This window comes from Amphiura filiformis, chromosome 1 (genome assembly GCF_039555335.1).
Source record: "Amphiura filiformis chromosome 1, Afil_fr2py, whole genome shotgun sequence".
NCBI classification, from domain to species: Eukaryota; Metazoa; Echinodermata; class Ophiuroidea; order Amphilepidida; family Amphiuridae; genus Amphiura; species Amphiura filiformis.
The window spans coordinates 55,668,047-55,692,386 of record NC_092628.1 but is presented as its reverse complement, the minus strand read 5'-3'; the positions used below and the strand labels follow the sequence as shown (position 1 = coordinate 55,692,386).

The 24,340-nt window shown below is 36.7% G+C and overlaps 2 protein-coding genes across 2 annotated transcripts in view; one reads left to right on the top strand and one right to left on the bottom strand.

Annotated features, from left to right (window-relative positions):
• Window positions 1–3,969: 3,969 nt before the first annotated feature.
• On the bottom strand, window positions 3,970–11,086 carry LOC140149201 (transmembrane protein 179-like). Its single transcript, XM_072171418.1, has 4 exons — window positions 10,647–11,086; window positions 9,444–9,578; window positions 7,134–7,224; window positions 3,970–5,172 (listed from the first exon to the last, which is right to left on the bottom strand). The coding sequence occupies exons 1-4, from the start codon at window positions 10,934–10,936 to the stop codon at window positions 5,017–5,019; spliced, it is 672 nt and encodes a 223-aa protein (XP_072027519.1). The 5' UTR covers window positions 10,937–11,086; the 3' UTR covers window positions 3,970–5,016.
• A 567-nt stretch (window positions 11,087–11,653) lies between these two features.
• Window positions 11,654–24,340, top strand: part of LOC140149184 (pre-mRNA-processing factor 39-like) — a 40,207-nt gene continuing 27,520 nt past the window's right edge. The window contains 5 exon segments of the mRNA XM_072171394.1: window positions 11,654–11,812; window positions 17,955–18,155; window positions 19,556–19,753; window positions 23,035–23,159; window positions 24,152–24,277. Coding sequence (XP_072027495.1) covers window positions 11,680–11,812; window positions 17,955–18,155; window positions 19,556–19,753; window positions 23,035–23,159; window positions 24,152–24,277 — 783 coding nt within the window. The 5' untranslated portion in view covers window positions 11,654–11,679.

Below are 24,340 nucleotides of genomic sequence, written 5' to 3'. Positions count from 1 at the left end.
TGAACATACATCCTTTTGGTGCTGAGCCATTGACAAATTCCAATCAAACAAGCAAAAATGAAGTCATGATTTATATATTGATTTTGAAGTTTCTGTGGTGCAAAAAGATCATTCAAATTACAGTTCGATCAGTCTCTCCAAATGGACCTTTGATATCAAAAGTTATTGAATATACATATGTGTCATCTAATGGTACAGGGACATGCTATTGGTCGAGCTTTAGAGGAGGTTAAACTAATATAATTGAAGACAGAATTAAAAAGACTAGTTTGCGTATGATGTCCCGTCAACCAGACCAAAATGCCGTACTGCACAGGTCAGCAACCAATCATGCCGCACCTTTGCTCTGACGTCACACCCAAACCTGTCTTTTTAATTTGGTCTTCAATTATAGTTCCCCAGCTACTCTGCATGATCACTGGAGAATAAAAGTAGGACACTCACATAATTTAAGAGTGTTATCTTCCTTTATTTATTATTTATCATTGAATTAAATCTCAGTATTTTCAGGTATGCAGTAGACATTGATTATGCCCTCTGCAAATTAAGTGATCATGTCCTTAAGTCTATTAATGAACCCGGTTCAATTAGATCAACAAACTTTATCAATATTGTTCTCATATTGCTTGGTAGAGTTGCACATCAACAAATGTATTCAATGGGCAAGTAGGGATCCATACCATGAAACTGCTAGTGATCCTATGAAAATAGCAACGATATATAATATATAATATTAAATAGGAAAAAAATACCGGTATATGTTTTCTGGCAAGAACAAAACCCTGTCAGTTAGTAAACACTACATTAATTTTTTAATATTTTTAAAGCTAGTAAACTTAGGTAAAACTATAATACTGCTACATTACAGTTTGAAATCATATTTTGCAATAGAAAATGGGTCAAATCTAGGCTTGATCCACATATAAATTCAATACAGCCTCTACGGTTTCTGTAGGCATCTTCCTAAGGCACCACCACACAACTCATTTACCCTATTATACTAAGGTGAAAGATCAGATTTAGATTGATATATACTACAAGGGCTTCCTTGCTAAATTAACACGATAATTAAACTTTGCTTTTGTGGATACCGTCATTGCACGCAAAGTGTGTCTTCTCTTGTATTACCATACTCCCAGCTTATACTCTATAGTTTGCATGCAAACAAGCCTCTCAGTGTATCTTATAAAAAATATTTAAAAATAATGATAATACAAAACAAAACAAATAAAAAGTTTACAACAAATGGAAAACAACCAAGCAAACATTTGCTTGGTTGTGACCTTGCATTTTCATATACACAGTGGCTTAGCCAGGATAAAAAAACTGCCCATCCACCTGTCCCTGTGCCGCCTACATACTCAATGTCTATTCAGACCTGAGATTCAAGCTGCCAGTGAGTGCACCACCATGTGGCGAATTATGAACATTTATATTTTGCAATATTAAAATGCGGATGACTGTTGTACTTCGCTCCGACTGAGATAATACATCAGAGATTGCCTTCTTATTTATATTTAAAGGCTGAAGTTGTTGATTTTACAAAAACAGTAGACTTGCTAAAGGAAATTGTACAGTAAATTTATCTCATCAAGCATTTTTATTGGACATGTTATGGACAGCCTGGGCATTTTTTGGACCATCCAAGTTTGTGATTGCCTATGCAATAGACAGGTGGATGTGTCGCTGTCTAAGCCCTTGCATACAGTTAGCATTACAAGCAAGAGTGAAAATAAGCAGGCTATGGGACTTGTTTCAGGACCATGAGTTGCCTACTGTAACCCATTGAGATTAAAAATCACAACACCGGGCTACACTTTTTGTCCTGAACCGTAGCCCGTCACCATGCACATAGAGTCTATATTAAGATACCAAAGAAATAGGAAATGGTGAACCAAAAAGGGGGTTCACTGCAATGTGAGGTCAGAATTTGAGCTATTATTGTTGAAAGTAGACTATTGAACTGTGCCATTAGATATTATTACTACCATTTTGGCTTAAATTCTGACTGTTACTAAAAACAATGTGAGTCCTGTTTTAAGACTAAAGTGAATCCTGGTCCTGACTAAAGTCAGGTGAACCAGGACTTACTTTTACCTAAAACCGAGTCCTGGTAGAAAAACTCTTATTTTCACCCTTGATTACAAAGTGCATTGACTTAATTTACCATGTCTCAGTAATTATTTAAATTCTTCACAAAAAATGGAAGTACTAATCATTCAATAAATAGAGGCATTGTGGTGCAGTATATATATATTAAAATTAAAGTTAGTACTTTCATGTCCATACAAAATTTACTTCTTTTATATAGAGCCCAACTTGTACAAAAGTCTTCACAAAAGGAGCACCAGCTTTTCTACAGCAACTATTACAAGTAGTAAATTTAAAACAAATGAATATGTCATGAGTATGGTTCTCCTAATTAGTTGTACCCTTTGTGACACATTAACTCAGTTATACATGAAACAGTTATACAATAAGTTAGAAAGTTAGACTAAAGTATCACCTGATCCATGTACATGTTGCAATTGATTTACCAGATGTTGTCTTTCGTAATAATACTTTGAAAGAAAGGTGTTTTTTAGTCATGTTGAAGAGATCAAATTTGAGGACTGCTTTAACCTCCAGCAGTTAAGTTCAAAAGACAATTCATTCTGCAGTATCTTTGGATTGAATCTACATTATGTGTTCTTCACTGGTATTTCCAAATGAATCTAACAAGTTTGTACAAGACACTAACATTTAGTTGCGCCATAATTTATTTTGAAATTGGGAGTGATTAGTATACCATAACAGGGGTAGATATTCATCACAGTGCAAGATTTGTCCCAAAAGATATTGGGAGAATAATTTAGATCTCCACAATTTGCTGCCATGTAAACTATAGAAAAATAAATCTGTTTATATGAGAATCTTTCAAGTGTGCCTGATTCAAATAACAGAGTCACACTGACATTTTACACTGTGTAAACTACTATGACAGTTCAAGAGTTTAATTCCTCTTGGTAAAAATGCAAATCATATCATAGTACCAAATTTGCAACTCCAACAGGGATACACCATCTATTAAGGATAGACTCCATTCTCTGGTATTTTCTACTTATATTGCTAAAGAAAAAATCCAAGTATACCATACAGCGACAGGTATCTTTTATGTGGTATACTATGTGGTGTCCCAAGATGATTTGTGTACATGAATGCATTACAGCCCCAGGTTCACATAAATAGCTGCATCAGTCTTTCAAGCCTTACGTCTATCTGTATATATACAGCTAGCAAAGGGAATCCTTGCCAGGTGCAAAACTTGTGACATTTTTAAACAACCAAAGAGTGCTTTTCTAAAGCTTGTTCAGTTCATTGAGTTCACCATGTTACTTTTTACATTATTGGGTTGGGTCATAACAAGGCAATATTGGTCAAAAATTGAATATTTCTTCATTAAAATTGCTTCCTATACTTTTGTACAGGAGCCAACCGTTGTTAATCCGTGATGAACACACACTTTTGCAGTAAGCGATAGCGTATACTGCTGAACGCAAGGTTCGCAGTCTGGCATTACGCATAAATGCCAGTAAAATCAGTACTCGAGAATCCTTGGTAAAATTCGTCATGCCTGGAACGTATGCGTAAACATAAACTCACTTATGTTGGCGGAAGCAGCTAAATATTACCGCTTTATTCTTTAGTTTTATTGCTGATATCAAGGTTGAGTAGCAATGACAAACAGACATTCCGAATGAAAGAATTATGTAAATTAGACATGTTTAGCTTGTTTCGTTGTTGAAAGGGATTCAATCATGTTTCACCGTTGTTCATCACGATTAACAACTGCGTCAGCAGCGTCTGCGTGGTTTACTCGGCCGGGCAGCTAAAGCTGCCCTCGCGAAGTAAACCATGCAGACAACACGGACGCATAGTTGTTAATCGGTGATGAACAATGGTGAAACATGATTGAATCCCTAAGTATTACGACCCAACACTCCAGTTGGAGAAAGGCGAGTTGTGTTTGTGTGCGTAATGTTAGGATGCTTATTACTGGAAATGGTTCTGTATACTGCATTTAAAAATGCTTTGGGTTCTTCTATGTTAATGACATGCAAGCAAGTTGTTCCAGTCTCTGAAAGCTTTGGGTATATAAATGAGTATTTGAAGCAGTCTTTTTATAAATGGGAGATCAAAACATGATTTATAAGTGCTGGTGGACCAAGCAAGTTTTGGAAAAGCACTAATTACTATTAACACATGAGCATTTCAATTCATACTATACTATACAGTAGTACTTGTGTTACCATTGTTAGCTCCCACTGCACAGCAGCAGGCGTGCGAATTGATGTCTCCATCCACTGACGATGAGATGGTTGCATATATTCAAGTTCATCATGTTTAATGCATCCTTGTAAAACATCTTCCTGCAGTAGATGGTTGCCATGATTGCCTCTTCAACTGCTAGGAATTCCTACATACATTACTCCAACTCTTAAGCTGAATTTATATTTGATCCCTTTTACATAATCTAATGCATGCTAACTGCTTGTTCCTTCCATTTTCAGAATGTTAGATTTACTGCTATCCATTGTTTTACAAAAAAAATTGTGAGCAACATCGCTTGTCACATGAACTGCGTTGACCAATCATTGCCAGATACATATTGATAGATCCAGACTGGATTTTGCAAATTAATTTATCATTTTTCTTGATCATCAACTTTCAGAGGTGAATTATTTCACCATAATAATATTCATTTATCAATAAATGTCCTAAAAATGTATTTTGTATTATGAATATTTTAATAAAAATATTGTAAAAACTAGCGTCAGTGCAACATCAAATGTCAAGTTTCATTGCTGTGATTTGTAAAAATGCAAAAGTGACGATTCACCACATATAATGAGCGATTGCACATCACTTAATTCAAAAGCTATTGCTAGTGATCAAGTATAAATTCAGCTTTACTCTACCCTGTATCAATTTTGTAACATAAAGCACAATGGTATTCAATATGATAGTTACAGGGCATTAATACACTGTAGGTCCACTGTCTTCACCCAAAAGTCTCTGTCTTTCTCTGGTCAAACTTCTCACAATATTTTCTTGCTGATTTAACTTGAAAAGTTTGACAAAGGAGAAACAACACAGAATAAACCACACCAGGAATGAGCTCCACAGGCCAAACTGTAACAGAAAAAAAAAACAGAACAAAAAATAAGCAATTAAATTGAAAATTATTTCTAGATCATATTTTAAAGTAACAACCATTTAATTGTGTTGGAGGTAAAACCTGTCCCGACTCCTGATATCAACAATCAACACTTACGAGAGTTTAGCTTAACATGTTTGTTTGTTTTTTGCAGTTTTAGTAGTTGGTTTGTTGTTTTCCTTATTTATGTATACAAATATGGGGTTTTTTTTACCATCAAAAGTATATTTCAATTTCATATTGCATAGACATAAATTGGTACAACATATTCAAGATAACTACTATTTCTTGCAAACAAATTGCAAGAATATCATATTTCACTCTGATGTGGCAGTGAGTGACGTCAGTGCACATTTCATTGGACGCAGCCTGAAATCGCTAGCATTCGCTTAAAGGGCTGCTGTATAAAACATGCACATACTTATCAACCCATTGACATCACTACCACATCAGGGTGGCAAAATGGTAAAGATTATGAATGAGTAGAGTACATGACATGATATGGAATGAGAGCCTTAAACAATGAAGTACTTGTACTTCCTGTTCTTCTACATGTAGCAGGTGACACTTAACACTAATAAAAGTATTAAATGTTTTCATTTTCACAGATTGCTTCCTGCTTTGACTTGCACAAGCAAGTTCACTTTCACATGTTGAAAGTTTGAATTAACTTAAAAGCTTTGGTATTGATAACATTGTATTATAAAAATTTAATCTTTGAGCATGTTTGAAAACAAGACTCTCCAATTGTTATTGTTTTTTGCTGCACACACCAAGAAGCACCCAGAGGGCACAAGTACATGTAACTGTACATTTGTATGGAGTAACCTACACTACAGGGATGTAATTAAAGTGGGTAAGGCCTCGTATCCATAGGCTGTTCCCTTGTGGCGTGTGCCCTGGTTCCGTGTTTACTTTTTCCCATGTGACCTGCCACACAGACAACGAACCGTGGCGCCACTAAGCAAAACAAAGGTTCGTTGTCTGTGTGGCAGGTCACATGGGAAAAAGTAAACAAGGAACAAGGGCACACGCCACAAGGGAACAGCCTATGGATACGAGGCCTAAAAGGATCAGGTGGCCATGCACTATGTGCAGTGTGGGTCCAGGTAACAGGCTATGGCTAGAGTGAAAGGGGTATTGCCCCTTTCTTGAACCCCCCCATGGCTCAAAGAAAAAGAAAAAAAATCCTTGTTCTTAGTTCTGTTTTAAAAATACACACATATTCGGTAAACACCTTGTTTTGGTTATAAAATAGTGTAAAATTGCAAATTTGTGCACGCTTTGTTCAAAATGAACCCAATGTTTGTCAATAATCACTTCAAATAGCATGAAACTGAACATTTTTGCATGATGCGTGCACATATGTCCCAGAACAATGCTCACTGGGCAATTTTTTTCTTTGCCCTCCCTTCCGACAAAAACGTCCAGGCACGCCACTTCAAATGAACTGCAAACTGCTTCCACTGGGCCTTCATTTCATATTTTTTAAATTTTTTATATTAATCATTTTCAAATTTGTCCAACTAATATTTTACACAATAAATAGAGTAAAAAGTGTTCACCATTTTGTAAAATTTTCCAACGACTGAGGGTGGCATATCCCCCTCAGATACCCTCTGCGAAATTTGTGGTCATATTTCACACACCTTGTGGCCTCCCATGATCAACTTCGGATTGATGCCCTTTCCTGTGTTTACCAAGTTAACAAATGGTACTGCCGAGGGATTGAATTTGGAAATGAGTTTCAGCATTTCTGTCAGTTAGTTTAAAATCAAAATGCAGGATTCTGAAGTAAAAATCCAAACTCATATTGAAATTTTGTCACAATTTGGCTTTGCTTGTCACAGGGTACAAATTACCCTTACATCAATGCACATTACAATCCTGTTTGAGAGTGAGAAAGATTATAAATATTACAATGTGTTAATCTTACCTGAGCGATACCCCACTGAGCTGGGAAACCAACAGGATCAAGTTTTTCATACTTCTTCCACAGTCTCTGGATCAAGTCTGAATTAGCACATCTAAAGAAATCAATAACATGTATATATCGTTGGTTACAAAAGCTATACGTTGACAAATTTTGCTTGCGAAATTTTGGCATGTCCATAGGAAAAACAATTGACTGAACTAGATATTTCTATCTACAAATGATCAAATTTGACATTGATTAAGCAGTTCAGATACATTACTTCATCAAGATGTGTTTCACAAATTATAAGATATTTTGAATTTGAATGATAACCCCAAATAACACAAGAAATGTGTATTCATATGTTTGATTAAGTCACATCCGAATATTTGGCAGATGTACATATGTCCTCATCATGATTATTAAAGTCGTCACATGGATCCAGGGCTGTCGCTTACCACCCATCTAACCACCAGTGGCAGGGAACTTTGCTGTTGAAAAGCCCACATGACTGGCAGATAACAATATTGATGATGAGTGTCTGAATTTAAGTATTAAATTGAAATGACGCAACAGGTACCCTGAATATTAATACATGTAGGTTTTCAATTGGATCTTTTCAAGAACGGCACATACATTGTACAGTCCAACCTCTTTTATCCGGCCATGATGGGACCAATCACTGACCGAATAAGTGAAAAATCCAGATGAATGAACAAGTGCCAAAATTGGAACAACAAAAGATCATTCAACATGGGGTAATAACAACCGGAAGATGGTATTTGAGTGACATGCCACATAGATGTCATTCTGAATCCTTCACTACATGAATTGTGATGGTTTAACATTAGGCTAATTAATGAAAGTCTATGTTATGTTAATCGTAACCTGCCCGCATTTGGATTTTTCAGCTGCGTTTGTGATGCAAAAAATCACAAAAGAATTCATTATTTTGTATTTTGTACAAAATTTTCAATGGACACACAAGCACACATGCCAATGATAATTCAACCTATTCCAAAATAAAATAGGACTAAAACAAGATCAAGTTGAGCTATAATTGGCCATTACCCCCAGGAGGTTTGCTTTGGGACCAATAATGTAATCAGTCATTTAACAATTTATGGCCCTTTTTAAGGTCTAAATACCTGGATCGTGAAAAATATTTTAATACAAATTTGTGCAGGCCCATCTATTACGTTGATTAGGGTTGTGTTAAAACAGAATATGTGTTGATGGAATAGCAGCTAATTTGTAATTCATGAAATGCTGGAAAATAATGAATAATGAAATGGTTGCCTCATTACAGTTTGCAAAAATGATACGATAAACATAACATTGACTTTCATATAGCCTTAAAACAGGTTTGCCTGTGAAATCACACATGCGGATAAAAGAGGTCCGGAAGGGAGGTTGGACTGTACACCAATTTTTGTTCTGGATCTGGTTGATACAGTTCAACACCCCTGGTGGGGAAAGACGAACCGGAAATGTGTGTACTATTTGGTGTGTGCTACGTACATTGTAGCTATGTGAAGTCCTGTTTTAGCCCGCTATTGAAAGATTTGGGATCTTCTATTGATATCAGTGATTCTGGCAGTAGATTCCAATCAGTGGCAGTTCTTGGTATGAATGAAAACTTTATAATGTGTCTGTGGACGTAGTAATATTTCATACCTGCCAACATTTGAAAACTGGAAAAAGGGACAAATGGCACACTGTGTCTGAAAAGTGGGACATTTCCAATTTTCCTATACATTATTATAGGATGAGTTTTACAAAAAGAGGGACAATGAGTAAAAAATGCTTTTTTCTGCATTTTTCTCTTGCCCAAACGTGGGATGTCCCTCCTAAAGTGGGACACTTGGCAGGTATGATATTTATGATTTGCTGTGCGACTTTCTGGTAGGAAGAGTTACTGGGTGCAGTCGATTTTCAACCGGAGTCCGGAATGGCGAGGTGTTCAAAGCAGACATTGGCAATTTAAGCCAATTAGATTTAGTATCCACAAACATGGACATTTAAAACTTTTTTTTACTTTGATTTTGTTTCTATAGTACATGTAATTACAATTACATGATAATATGTGATACGATCAAGCAAAATCAGGACTTCGGAACTCGGAAATATTGATTTTGAAATGTAACCATACTTAAGAAAATATTTCCTTTAAAATTGCTCATTATCTTTTGAACTGATTGTTCACTAATTTCAATGTAGCTTTGAAAATGCTTTTTACTATCCTATATACAAAGAAACAGAAAATGTAATATTTACCGTCCGAGTTTGCTTGATCACATCATACATGTACATATGTTGTCATTTACTTACGCAACACCTTGTGGGCTAGCCTCTATTTGTGAACACCATTCATTGTAACCTATACTCACAGTCAAAGCAGATCCAAACAACATCACAGTCAATATGACGTTGAGAAGAGCCGATAAGAATGTAGTTAAAAAACTCCTAATTAAAACAAAGGATGACAAGAGAAAGAGAGCAAAATTAAAAACAATAAGTTGAGACTACTAAGAGACAATGTTTTTATTAAGTACCGGGAGGAATATAATTTAAACTACATGTATGATGTCAGTTTCGCCATCGAGCAATGATTATTTCATTTGAGCAATGACTGTTTTTCATGGAATATAATTTGTTACCAATATCATCTTCAGTAATATAGGCCAGGCCCAGGCCTATACATGTATGTTTATTTTAAAAAGACAAGTACCTAGCTACACCCATCGAATGTGTGTCATCAGCCTTCAGACTGTAGGAACCCATGGATTCGATCCATGTAGTACTATTACACTGACTTTCCTATTCGGCGAGGAGGACGATTTCGACCTACTCATTTGTTTACAAACAGAGAGGTAGACAAAGGGTCTGTCAAAACTGTTCCGCTTGTCCAAATACTCAAGTATCAAAAGGATGGTCCACAATAGAGTGATTCACGCAACATCAATAGGCCAGGGGATTAAAAAACTGTGAAGTACATGTAGGATCATGTGCTTCTTTTGTCCACTTTGCCATCAAGATTTCGAATAGAAACAGTTCAGACCCAGAACAGGATCATGTCAGAAATTAATATTTTGTTCTGGGTCTGATTATTCGGACTAGAACCAGATCAGGGTGCAATTGTTATAAGTTTGTATTGTGTAAAAGAAAAAGTTGGTTACATATTTTTACATGAAATGTGTCCTCATCCTGAGGGTAAATCATGAAATAATAAATTATCAAGAATCTGTAGCTTCACTTTCTGATGCCTATGGCCCATAGCCTAGATGCCAATGGTTGACCGGGGAATGACCCCTCATTTTGTTTCTAATTTTTAGTACTTTAAAGTTTCAGATTTAATTTAATATATATCCTACTTCAGATTCTTTAATTTTTTACTAATTGGCCTACTACTGAAATAATAAACACAATGATAAAATTGTAGCCTGGCTTGTAGTTGTAGGCCTACATCATTCCATTCCTAGTCTGAGCTCATCTGATTCTGAGGACCTGTCTGCGTCATTTCTTTTTTCTTACCCGTCAGTATCGTTGTACAAATGAAAAGATAATCGAATTATCTGATAAACTGATGCCAGCATCACTGCAATACCAATGAAAATAGCAAAATTACAGGGGCCAGGATTGCCCCAGTCTTGTACTTGAAAACTTCCATCATCTTCATAATATCCTTTTGCGTTCAACAAGCAATGTCCTTGAAAATTATGTGTCTTGTTCACAGCAACTGGTGGGTAAATGAAAAAGCTTAAAATTGCAGCAAGAACGTATGCCGTCACTTGGCTGAGAACAAGGATATTGCCAATTCCCATTTTTGCAGTTAAAATTTGCTGTTATCTTACACTGCACTGGTTGGTATTATACTTCATAGTGTCTTGTCAAAGCTCTCATATTTATGAAATTTTGGTTGAAACATTACTTCCTACATCTGCCACAGCTCAAGTCATGTGAATAGTCATCAATTTGATATTGTTTATGCAGTTATTTTTAGATCATTGGTGTCCGCACGTCAATAAAAGACCGAGCAATTGTTGAAACAAGGTTTAAAACCTACCAAATTAAAATTACCTATTAAAATGTATTTAAAAATATTAACCATAAATCTTAAGACTTGAATTAATAAAAACATAAAAAATTACTATTGTTGGATTAATTAAAAAAAATATATCACTAAAAAAGGTATTTAAAAAGTTATGATATTGCTACCTTATATATAGCGGCTTTCTAAACCATGCGGTCTTTTTTACCACTTTTACTATGAAATGTAATAGAAATGTTAATTTCCCTATACACATAATATTTGTTTCAAAAGGATAGCAATCAACAATAAAAAACAAAGAAAACCCAACAATGATATTAAACTGAACTGAAATCTTATAAAACATAAAATAAGTTAAGGGGAAAATCCTATCATGAACAATTTTTTTTTTTGCTTTTGTGCATCACACAATGCACAGTGATCCCAATGTAGTCTCAATAGCAGATTGTTCGTGTGTGTGAACTTCGTTTTCTAAGAACACAAGCAAAACACAAGTCTTTCTTGTAGTTGTTCAACATGGCTGACAATGCACAGGAAACAGTGATGGACATTACAGAGGAAAATCCAAAAGAATCCACGGCATCTGCTGTTGAAATCATCGATGATGATGACGATGTAGTCGAGGAGGAAGGTGGCGATGCAAATGGAGGTACATTTGTAACCATTTTTGCGTTTTTAATGCGTGAACTCGGTTTAGGATTTGTCATGTCACTGTCAGGCATAAATTTAAATGTACAATGTAATTTAACATTTAATCATAAGTTGCAGTTGTTACCTCAGTTGACTGATCTTCCTGTAGCCTTTGCCTGGTTCTGTGCAGCCAATATGCATTGTCTACCCCGGCTACGTGGTTTAGACAGTAAGCTCAGAGCTTTCATTATAATTAGACATTATCAGTGATACAGTCAATGATTCAACAATGACAATTTAATGTATAGTCAAATGCAGAAAACCTTTGACGAGCGCGACTACCGTGATGTTGCAAATTCGGAGCTAAAAACGCGTACGGCGCACAGTTCATTTCCACTCAGCAACAGGAGATTGCCTCAGCAGCCAAGCACATGAGCAGAGACAAGTGCGCCCAACGGCAACGCAGTAAATACGCGATGTATACTTAAAATACGCGCTCGTCAAAAGGTTTACTGCATTTATAATAAACATGAGATGATGATCATGCATGCACATGATGCATGCATGACAAAGTGAACACCATCTATTTTGAAGCTCTCTGCAGAGCTGAGACCCATGGACAATACCAGATATTTCACCGATCCTAGGGACGCACACGATTCGTCAGTTCTGTGCACGTGATATGTCAATCATGCAGTCAGTAGGCATGGTAGGTTAGGTATGCTATGTAGGTTTGCCATCAAACTGCATTAATTCTAGTGGGGATTATGCACTTTCAGTTTCCCACACGTTTGAATGGGAATTGGATTGCGTACTTTCTGAATGTCTAGTGAGCACATTTCTTCAATATTTTGAAAAATTGACATCGAATTTTCTATTCTATATTGTTTGGTAATAATGTCTTTTACCAATAGTATGTTTAAAGTTGTAATTTTGTGTTTTTGATCGCAAAGATCGGATATTTTCGTTCCCGATTCGAATTCTGAACCCTTCACAAGGGTGCCGATTTCGGCAGAACTTTGTTGACGATAATTTTGCCTTTTTGGACACTAATGTAGGTACATGTATGTGAGCATTCCTTACCTGAGCATGCGCAATATTCAGCCTCTCTCAGCATAGGGAAATCGCTCACCCGGCGCCATTTTGGAAATTCATTACCGGTAGTAAATTTTACGGCGATGTTTTTGAAAAATTTTTGGGGGGAATTAGATTGAGTTAAAAACAGTTCCAAAGCTTACAAGGTCAAGTCAAAAGGTTGAACTTGATCATAACCGGAAGAGGTCAGATGATTCGCACGCGTGGTCGCGGCAAATTTTGGCGACTTTCTAGTGGGTTTGAAAGTGACGATTTCGATCTAATTTTTTTGTGAATTTATTCTCCAAATATCTGAATAACGGTGTTGAGCGGTAAGTTAAATGGAGCACGCGGTGAATAAAGGTAGCTTTTTGTACATAAAAATGTTTGGTTTGATGAGATTGGATGGATGCCTTGCGCAAAAAGTGAGTGAACTGGGGACTTTGTGTAGTATGAATTCGGCGACTTTTGCCAGTGAGTGAACATGTTTAACCCGGCATGGTTTGTGTATACTAATTGAATGGGCTCATGCTGTGGATGCTGGGATAGATTCTCATTCTGTGCCGACTATGTGTCGGGGGAAGAAGCAAATTTGGACCTTTCCTATTCCTATCCCATCATGCATAGCGCTACAGATTTTTGCTCTGGATAGATGCATAAATCACTGTCTGTGGACTCATCGGGTATGATGGCGGGTGGGGGGGTGGGGACACACAGGCCGTTTTTTGGCCATTTTCCTATTTGATTTTCTAAATGTTCAAATTGATGGGGGGGGGGGCGTACTCTTATGACGCTACGTCATGGGGGGGGTAACTTGAGCAGGAGTGACCCCATTCTGATGATCAAGTGAACTGGCCCTCGAGTTTCCGCAATGATCTTTGGAATAGGGAGCATGCGGCAGCCAGTGCTCCAAAGGGTGCCTGCTCAAAGACCAAACTTACGCTGGGGGAAGGGGCGGGGTTCATACTTGAGCAGGAGTGACCCCATTCTGATGATCAAGTGAACTGGCCCTCGAGTTTCCGCAATGATCTTCGGAATAGGGAGCATGCGCCAGCCAGTGCTCCAAAGGGTGCCTGCTCAAAAACATTTTCCTGGGGGAGGGGGGTGATCACTTGATCAGCTAGTGCTTATGATAATTAAACATTTTAAAGGGTGCCCCCTCAAACAAATTCCCCCCCCCTTGTATCAGTGAAAAGGTGTACTCGGGTGGGTAGTATCAAAACCGTGAGTTTTTCAATGACAAAAAAAATTAAAAATAAGACACTTCAACACAAATTTCATCTTTTTGAATAGGTTTTTCTTTATTTTTGCATATGTGCTGTTGGCCCTCACTGTGGTTTCCCAGGGACTGCCTTTTGAGGAGAGCAAGAGCAATCGCTCTCTACTGCTCTCCTTAAATCGGATATGAGAGTGATTTTTAGCTTTCCTTAGTTGACCATTCTCTCATTACATTTTATTGTAAATGTTCTAAACAGCTCTTGAAGGCTCTAGAAGAGCTATTCAATGCTCTCCTGCAAATTCCAAAGACAGTCCCTGGTTTCCATCCTCTGTCAAAGCTGGAATCTGCATCAGAAAACAAATAAAACAAAATGTTACTCATACATGTTCATTTAGTATATTAGGGGGCTATCATTTTCTGCGGGCTCCCAAATTTACAAAAAGTCAGCATCAATAAAATTGCGACCCCCCTATTTCGGCAACAAAATTTTATGACCCCCTCCCCCACCACCCACTGATACACCTTACATGTACCCCCTGAAGAGGCTAAAATTGTATTCAGTCTTTTTGAATAAGATAAACACACTATCTGTGGTCATCTTGCAACTCCCTACATTTTGGTCATCAAAAATTGTATGCCCCCCCTATTTTTCTTTCCAAATATTTACCACCCCCCTTGTATATTTGGGACCCCCTCCTTCCAAAGAAAATGATAGGCCCTTATGTTCACATCAATACAAATTCAATCAATCTAGGATCACATTTACAGTTCAGTACCGGTAAATAGCAAGTGCTTGTTTCTTAAAATTGTGTACAGTATGCACAGTATAGGCCTATAAGCATTTTAATATGTGCATGCACAAAAAGTTTGTACAGAAAATTGGCTGAAAAATTGAGACATTCAAATTAGCATATGGTCCTGTTTTTTAACCTGGGGCACATTTGTGTTACATGGGTGTTTTAGGCAAATTCTGGGAAATACTCCAAATGTAAGAGGACTTCCCAAAATTTGATGTAGCATCATTTCCTGAGCATTTTGACACCCGTTTTACCAAAATTGGATGAAAAATGCGTTTGTACAGGCCAAAAAACGATTTTTGAGGGGGGGTCCAGAAATTCCTAATGTATAAAGATATGATCATTTCAATAGCTATCAAGTCCAATTTTATGGCTCACTCTATAGATATGGGGTCAAGGAATCCATTCCCACTGTCAGAATTATGACCCATCACTCCTTTCTTGAGAAACATTGTATTTTCACCCCCTCCTCCTCCTCCTCCACATCCTCCTCCTCCACATCTTCCACCCCTGACTAATTATGCTTAACGAACTGTAGCAATTAGCAGAAGTAAAATTATTTTTATTTTTCTACTGTGATTTAAAGCCTAATAACTAGCCATTAAAATAAGACCAATTTCAAGTTTGGCTTACAAAGCATTGTAATGATACATGCATAAAAAGACCCATCATGGGGTGCAAATGTAACAAATCCACCTTTTATTGGTGCCCAGGTTAAAAAACATGACCATATATCTCCGCAACCACATGTCGTATGACATTCATTTATGCCTCATCAGTTTTCTTTCATTTAGCTCTTTAATATGAGTTTACTTTGATGAGAATCAAAAAAAGTTCAATTTTTTGTATTATACCTAACTAATGCATTCGATCCTTAATTTTGTTTCAACCGAGTCTTAAATAAGCAAGCACCATAAGGTTGATACCACTTTTATATACATTGATGAAATTTTAAAAAATTTTTTCAAGTTTCTGACCGGCGCAAATCGCCAAGTGTGTATTTCCCATTGACATCCAAAATGGTGTAAGCCAGTCCTTAATATACATAAGTACGGTGTATATAGTAGGCCTGTTATCGACTGTCGAAAGTATCGATAGTCGGAAAATTCACAGACTTCTGACATGTCGGTACACTCAATGGTAGTATCGATACACAAATGACATGAACGATGTACTGTCTCCCAACATCAAAAGCCACTAGCGGCTGATAGCTTAAACACTTGAAATATAAATAGCGCAAGACCAAAACAAACTAGGAACGTAGGAAACTACCATTCATGCAAGAAAGCAATTTTTTGTACGGAAAATTACTAGGCCACACCCCCGGCATAGAGAGTTTAGCCACTCGTGCACTCATCCAGGGGCCAACTTGTGACACCCGACATGATTAAGTTTGTTGACCTTAAGTTCACACGGTCAACAAAAATTATACACCAAGACATACCCCCACAACCAGGAGCATAGAATTGAATTGAATGAATTCACAAATTACATGTCATGCACAAGATGTCATCACAGTGATGTGAATTTACCGTAATAAATGGACAAACACATTTATGTAAATATCATGTCAGTGACATGGGCACCTTCCAACCAATTATAGCTTTGGAATATCATGACATATAATGTTCACTATTGTGTAGATCACGTGGGGGTAGAGCAGTAATGCCACACACACGATCTTTGTAGAGCATTTGTTTTGATGAATATTAGGTAAGCTTAATTGGAGGTTGGTGCAATGGGCAAGTAAAGATATTTCCTACGCTGTCAGGTTGTTGACTGTCGATTGTCGGAAGTATTTTCTGCCGACATGGCGATACACAAAATCTCTATCGATAACACCCTTAGTACATACATGTAGGACTGGCAAGCGAGTCTAATTCATTCAGTCAACAGTCATTTTTGACAGTCGGGACCACTCGCTCAATGGAGCTGAATTCCGGGAACTCTCAATTGAGCGGTACGCTCGATCAAGCGGTCGAGTGCACTGCTCGATGGAGCATGCAGCTGCACGCTCGATCAGCGAGTACACCTGAGAGCTCGTCATTTGACGTCACGACGCCTTGCAATGCGCAGTAACGATGTTCGATAAACAATGTGCGCGTATCGGCGCAGATCAGCGTGGCGTCAAATGACGAGGTCTCAGGTGTACTCGCAAAGGCTTATGGGATTTACCGAAAAGGTGAATATAATAAAAATAATTTCTTCACGGGGGGTCACACTCCTCATATTTTGGGTCCTTTTCATCTTGAAATTCCAAAAAGTTATGACCCCCTGAGTGGTGTCAAATAAAAGGCAAGGAAGTAAAGAATATAATTAAAATAATTCTCCAATCGGGGGTGACACTCCTCAAAAGACCTGGGTCAATATTCATAATTGTGGGTCCTTTTCATATCTTGAAATGCTGAGAAAGTATGAGACTAATGTGTGACGTGTCATGTCAAAAGGAGACACTTTTGGGCAGGTTATCAATTTTGAGGTTTTACATATCTTAAATATAGAGATGTTTTGCTCCACAATGCCGTTTTCCCCAATGAATTCGGACATTCCTAAGCGAAGATATTGAGTTCGTAAGTTATGGCATTATAAAATTGGAAATTGAGATATCGGCCTCTAAAAATATTATTCACAATGTTGAGAGTAGGAATTACCTAGCAAAATGTCTCAAAAAACACAAGATATGCATGTTATATTCCGGTTTGAAACTATCAGACAATATTTTAAACATTAATAACATCACAAATTCGCAACAAACCCAAATTGTGAAAAAATCTCCCGGGCAGATTTTTGGCTATTTCTCCATTTACGATCCTGCCCAAAAGTGTCTCCTTTTGACATGACACGTCACATGTTATGAATGAACTCAACTGTAGATTATTTCATCACTGCGTCTACAATGTAGTCTGTGTGCATGTACTTGTACTTGTATGGTTCAGGTTTACTTATAAGTTACATCTAGGTGTTTTTTTCAAAGATCCATTTAATGAGAATGTAAATTGTAATGTTACTCTTTAACCACATGTGGCAAAACTGAGATCTTTAATCTGAATTTGTATTATTTTTTTTTATAGAACTAGATGTTTCAAAGATGAAAGTTGCAGAGCTGAGGGACCAACTTAAACAACGTGGGCTTGACACAAAAGGCAACAAAGCTGCTTTGGCAGACCGACTCAATGAATCTTTAAATGCAGAGGCTCTGGAAGGAGATGAAGGAGAAGATGATGGAGGGGAAGCTGGAGACAATATCCTGGATGAGGCCAAGAAAGAAGAGGGTAAAGAAGAATAACTTGCTTTTGAAATTACTGTAGTACAGCTGCAGAGCTGCTAAGCTACTTAACCATTTGGCTTGTGCACTTCCTAGTGGTCTCACCAGACACCGCCCATTTTCCAAATTGGACTCAAATTATGTGATGATATCTTCCAAGCAAGAAACTATTGCCATGCCTTTAGTCTCATTTTATTGACTAAATAAATGTAGTTTCAACCCTGTAAAAAGATATTCTTTAGCCTTTTTAATGCTGACACTGTGCTTCATAGAATTCAGAATAGGCAGGGTGGCGGAGGTGGGGGATGTGGTACACACAATAATTACTTATCCTATCCTAGTCAAAGTATAGACTTTCTGAAGGAAAATTTGATGAGGAATCAAAATATGGACATATTTTTATTCTAACATACTTTGGGACACCCGATCTGAGATTACCAAACAGCTGTGATTTTTGGTTTCTTCCAAAGTCAGTAGGCGCTCCCCTATCCTCTAGATAACCAAATAAATGTTGTTTACTTACTGCAAGTTGGCAATAAGCAATGCATAAAGTAACCCATTTTTAACCAAATCTTTTTTATTCCACCCTGTATAACATGAAGGTCACCCTGTATAATGAGATGAAATGTGTATGTATTTGAATTGCTTATACATGTACTAGTTTGGGGTTGATAATTGTGGAGATATTCTAATTTGAAACTCGAGTGGTGTAAAAATTCATAATATTTGTGATGTAACGCTAAGGGTGGCGAGTTCAGGACACATGGCTTAGCAGAAGTCTACAAGGATACAGAACAGAATTGCATGAATCCAAACACGATGCTACAAAAGCGTGAACAAGTGCACACATGTTGTATCATCTAAAAAAATGTGAATTTGGCTGATGCGACAAATTGCTGTGACTGAGAACACCTTCAGAAGTATTGGAAATGGACACCAAGATTTTGAGCGCACGTTGAAGTGTTGATCTCTGAATCACCAATTATAACAGTAGGAGATGGGGATGGTGCATTTGAGAAACATGATCTGAAATTAAGGACTTTGGTCTTTATTGTATCATTGAGAACAAGTTTATTCTCCACAGCCCACAATATCACATTTTGGATACATTTCTCAATTCTGGAGACTCCTGTACATATCTCTATCCTCTCTAGGGATAGCACAAACTATGCATATTTATTAGTCATTGTGATCAGACAAGTAATTTGGTATATCTGTCAACAAGAGCCAAGTATTTTTCAATTTTTACCTCTGTATGACCTTTTGTGATCTTTTGAGGTCACCAGGGCTTGTTTGTGCACCATAGCCCAGTCTCAAGATTCTAGATGTGAACACCTCTTTTGTAATCTATATTTTTTCATCATGTATATAAGTGGCTCAAAATGTTTTTCTCTCTGAAATCTGTAGATAAAGAAGAAGTTATGGAGGTTGAGGAGCAAAAAGAGAAGGAAGTCAGTAAGGAAGAGGTAAAGGAGGAAACCAAGCAAGAGGAAGAGAAAATGGATGATAAACAAACAGAAGAAAAGGAAAATGGAGCAAAAGATGAAAAGAAAGAGGAAGCAAAAGAAGAAAAGAAAGAGGAAGCAAAAGAAGAAAAGAAAGAAGGTAAGCTTTCCACCTTATTTAATTTGGGACTATGAGTTGGTTTGCAGACTCTCGTGATTTATTTGTCCACCAGTTAACATGGACCTACTTTTAACCTGACACTTTGTCCTTACACTTCTGGCAGAAAGTCTGATATCTATTTGCATGCCAGAATACACATAGCAGTACTGTTCAATATAAATGGTTTTAAACTGTTAAATGTGGATTCATAAACTCAGGCAACTCTTGTTTGGTCTCAAGTACTTCCTGTACACATAAAGTTTACCTCAATTCAGTCCCAGAACAACGCCAAATATGGATTAAAAGACCTTTGACCTTGGATGTACAGCAGCATGTTATGATCTAATGGGAAACTGTGCACATCAACAAACACCATTTCTATCAAAAAGGCAACAGCCGATATAATTTGAAACCACATAAATTACTAGAGTTGGTTCTTCTCTTGGATTTGGACCAAGCTTTAGAATATCGACTGTTGCGTTTTGAAATAAAACAAACCAGAAATTTATCACCCATTGTAAAAGATATGGCACATGTACCGAATACATGTACATGTATTGGCTGACCTTGTGGATTTCCTGGCCCAGCCATGCTAACCACATAAGGAGATTATACAATTAACCTAGTGCAGCTATTGTCATAGCAGGGTATTATTATGTAATACTCCTGATCCATATTTGGTGTTCTCTTGGACTGCAATTGGGCTTGAATTTTTCACAAAAGAGCCTGCTTCAAGCCTGCTATTTTTACCCATGGTAGAGACTAAAACAGTAGGATATTTATCATACTACTGAGGGAAACATTAAAGAACACCGCCAACCGGATATATATTTTCATATCTAGTCAGTGAGTGCATATTTTACGCTTTATATCTAGTCGATAAGTGCTTCACCCAGTGTGACACTATGCGCACTATAATTTCCAGTAACAAACCTCCGCTTCGGTCAAATTAGTAAAACTGTCGATGGATATGAAACTTGGTGGATAGAGTCAACATTTAGAGCCAAATTTTTGGAAGGCCATTTTGAGGTCACCAGGGGTAATCTGAGGTCAAATTAGTAAAACTGTCATATAGGCATGAAACTTGGTGGGTACAGTCACCATCAGCCAGGTAATCGCGCCCAGCCTAGAACTGCTAAATATGGGTAACCGCCTAGTAAACTAATAAGGCACATGAAAGTCAATTCCGAGTTTATCGTCCCTTTTTTTTCCCAGGTTGGTGAGGTGACTTTCTCATTTTTCATTTTTCATTATTTCGTCAGATTTCATTATTGACCTAAAATGTGTGTTGATTTAAAGCCACAATCATACATGTTATTTATAAACATGTTTTTATATGGGTAGGGTTTGGTTTCCAAAAAGTGACGCGGGCGGGGGACGATAAACTCGGAATCGACTTTCACGCGCCTAATACATGGTCATGTTTTTTGAGGTGGGCACCCAAAAAAGGTGGAGCTGTCACATTTTCCAAAATATTTTCTCTTCTTATTCTTATATTTTTGCTAAAATCCATCATGAAGAAATGGTTTTGGTCTTATTTTGAAGATAAATTATTAATTAAATGAAATAATAACAAATACAGTTGAACAAATCAATTAATTAATTTCAACAGCTTAATTAAGTTAATTAGTCAGGGGTGGAGCCGGAAGCGGAGGAGCTCTGTGTAATTCCTATGGGAAGTTGGTGTTCATTTTAAAATTTATGCACTTTGTTGCCTCAGTAGGAGTAAAAATGCATTTGCATGGTGTTAATTTTATTATTTAACTTTCTATTTCTATAATTAGCTAGTTAATCTTAATAAATTTAGTAATTAAGGATTTAACAAGCTTTTAATTAATGCAGTGGAATGAAGTTCTTAATCAAGTAATCAACTCAGCTGGTTGACACTTGCTGAAATAAGAAACATCCATTTGGCAGAGTTCATGTTCAGGGTTACAAACAACATACTTCCTGATAATATTTGCATGTTATTTGAGAAAAAGGAATATAATTATAATCTCAGGCGTAATCCAAATAATGTTGATGTTCCTTTTCCTTCAAATAACTTTAAGAAACGCAGTCTTTCGTACAGGGGTGCTCATCTATGGAACGATCTCTCAGCTGAAGCACAGTTGTTATGCGATAGATCTGCTGCGTTCAGGAGATTGCTTTACTGTAATTATGAATTGAACTTTGCCTAAATGTTTGCTTTTGGTTACTGTATTATTTTGTCAATTGTACTTGCTTTGTATGTTTAATTTATATTTTATCACTTTGTCATATATAGTTTTTATACCTGTTTTGTATTTCCATTTACTTTTAATATCCTTGATTAATGATGTAATGAAACATGTATATTTATGTAGCAACACGGCCCCAGGGAAGACCAGCTCAAGGGCTGATCTGGGCTTTTCCGTGTATAAATAAAATTGAATGAAATGAAATGAAATGTGTCATGCAATATAATGGGCTTTGAATTTTGCATGCATTTCATCTGTCATAAATAGATCTTTTAAAATTGTTTTATCTTTGAAATATCTATAAAATAAATCTTCTCAAAGGAGATTATTACAGTCAAGGATTTAATCTGATGACATATTGATCTCTGGCTATTGTTAAATAGTTTATTGATGTAGGCTAATTGTGCATGTATATGCCTATTGTACATGTACCATTGTTACAAATTATTCACTGTATATTATTGATTTTTGGAACACCCTATATGGGAATTGGATATTTATGTGATATTATAGCAATTCTTTAAACTATTTTGAATATATTTTCCAAATTAATGGCACTTAGTGAAATTTTTCATTAAATTAAACAATTTAAAATTTAACTTTTTTCAAACACTGTATTACACAATGGGCTTAACAAATATAGTGCAAACTTTATATTTAATGAAAACACTAATTGTGTTCATTCCAAATATCAAGTTTATTTTCAAATTTAATATACCATGTAGAAATATTGGAGTGGTAAAGAAATGTAATTTTTATGTATTTTCAGTGGAATCACCCTGTATATTTTTTGGCACACCCTGTATATCCACTCAAACTTTACAGATTTGCAATCCTGACAATATATGCTTTCTAAAAATGTATAATTTTACATAGTTTGGGTGAAAACTTTTTGAAATATAATCATTTATACAAAAAAGGAGTTGATTTTTGGCAAATTGCAAGATGTGACGCAATTGGGTCCCACCTCAAAAACATGACCACATGTATTTATATACTGTACTTATCTAATGCCAACATTTCTGTTGATTCTGTGTTCTTATTTACTTGTCTAATGTTCAGAACAAGAAGTTGTTGAGGTTGAGGACCCACCACCTCCAGAGCTACCTAAATTTTGGAAGGCAGTCAAGGACAATCCAGGAGATTTCACTGGCTGGACTTATCTTCTTCAGTATGTGGAACAAAAGGTAAAGTGTTCAAGGAACTGACAGGGATTAATTTTTGGTGCAGTGACAAGTAACAGTGTGCATGCACAGTTTTTAAAATAACTAGAGGATAACTGACAAAGTGCTCCATTGTTTCTTGCTGGTGTATAAAAAGGTACATGGGTTTTCAGTTTTAAAACTTCTGCACAAATTGTATTTTATTGTGACCATACATGTACACACTACAAAGGTTTAAGGGGGTACTACACCCCTGGCCAATTTTGTGCCTATTTTTGCATTTTTCTCAAAAATTATAGCACTTATAAGTAAAATATGTATGTTATAGGGGCAAGGACTACAACTACTGTACTGAAAATTCAGCAACTCAAAGCAAGTAGTTGTTGATTTATTGATCAAATATTGGTTTTCCCTCATTTTTGACTGTAACTCCACAACTATTGTCTGTGCTGAAATAAAATTGCCGGTGCTGTAGTTGTAGTCCTTGCCCCTATAATATACATATCTTACTTGTCCCCAATGCGCTATAATTTTTGAGAAAAATGCAAAAATAGGCACAAAATTGGGCAGGTGTAGTACCCTAATGTGAGGAATATATCCATTTTGGCATACCAAATGAGTCATATTGTAATTATGTATGATGTATCTTCCAAGACCATCTGCTGGGTTTCCAATTTTGTAATTATACCTTTTCTTGTCATCAGAATGAGCTTACAACAACAAGTCACACAAAGATAGCCCAAACTGTATCAAATACCCACATATCCACAAAGCGTAAAATGCTGTTTTGTCAAAATAAACAGCCCCAAAAATCCCCTGGTTCTGAGGTAAATCCAGTGATGAGGGGGCCACCTATATTTAGTTCACATTGGCAATTGGTCCTACTGTTAATTTTGAATAAGGTTTGTGAATTTCGCTGATTTCCCAGCCTGATTGATACACTTTGATTTTGCAAGACTTTATTCTAAAACTCAACACTGAAAAAACTCAGGACTATGTTTGCCTTTCACTTTCAGAATCACTTGAATTCAGTACGAGAAGCTTTCAACTCCTTCTTCGAGAGGTACCCATACTGCTATGGCTACTGGAAGAAGTTTGCTGACACTGAGCGTCGTCATTCCAACATGGAGGAGGCCAAGGAGGTATGATTTTTCCTTAAAAACAGATTTGACAAAACTTTGACAAAAATTATATTGGATTTTCAA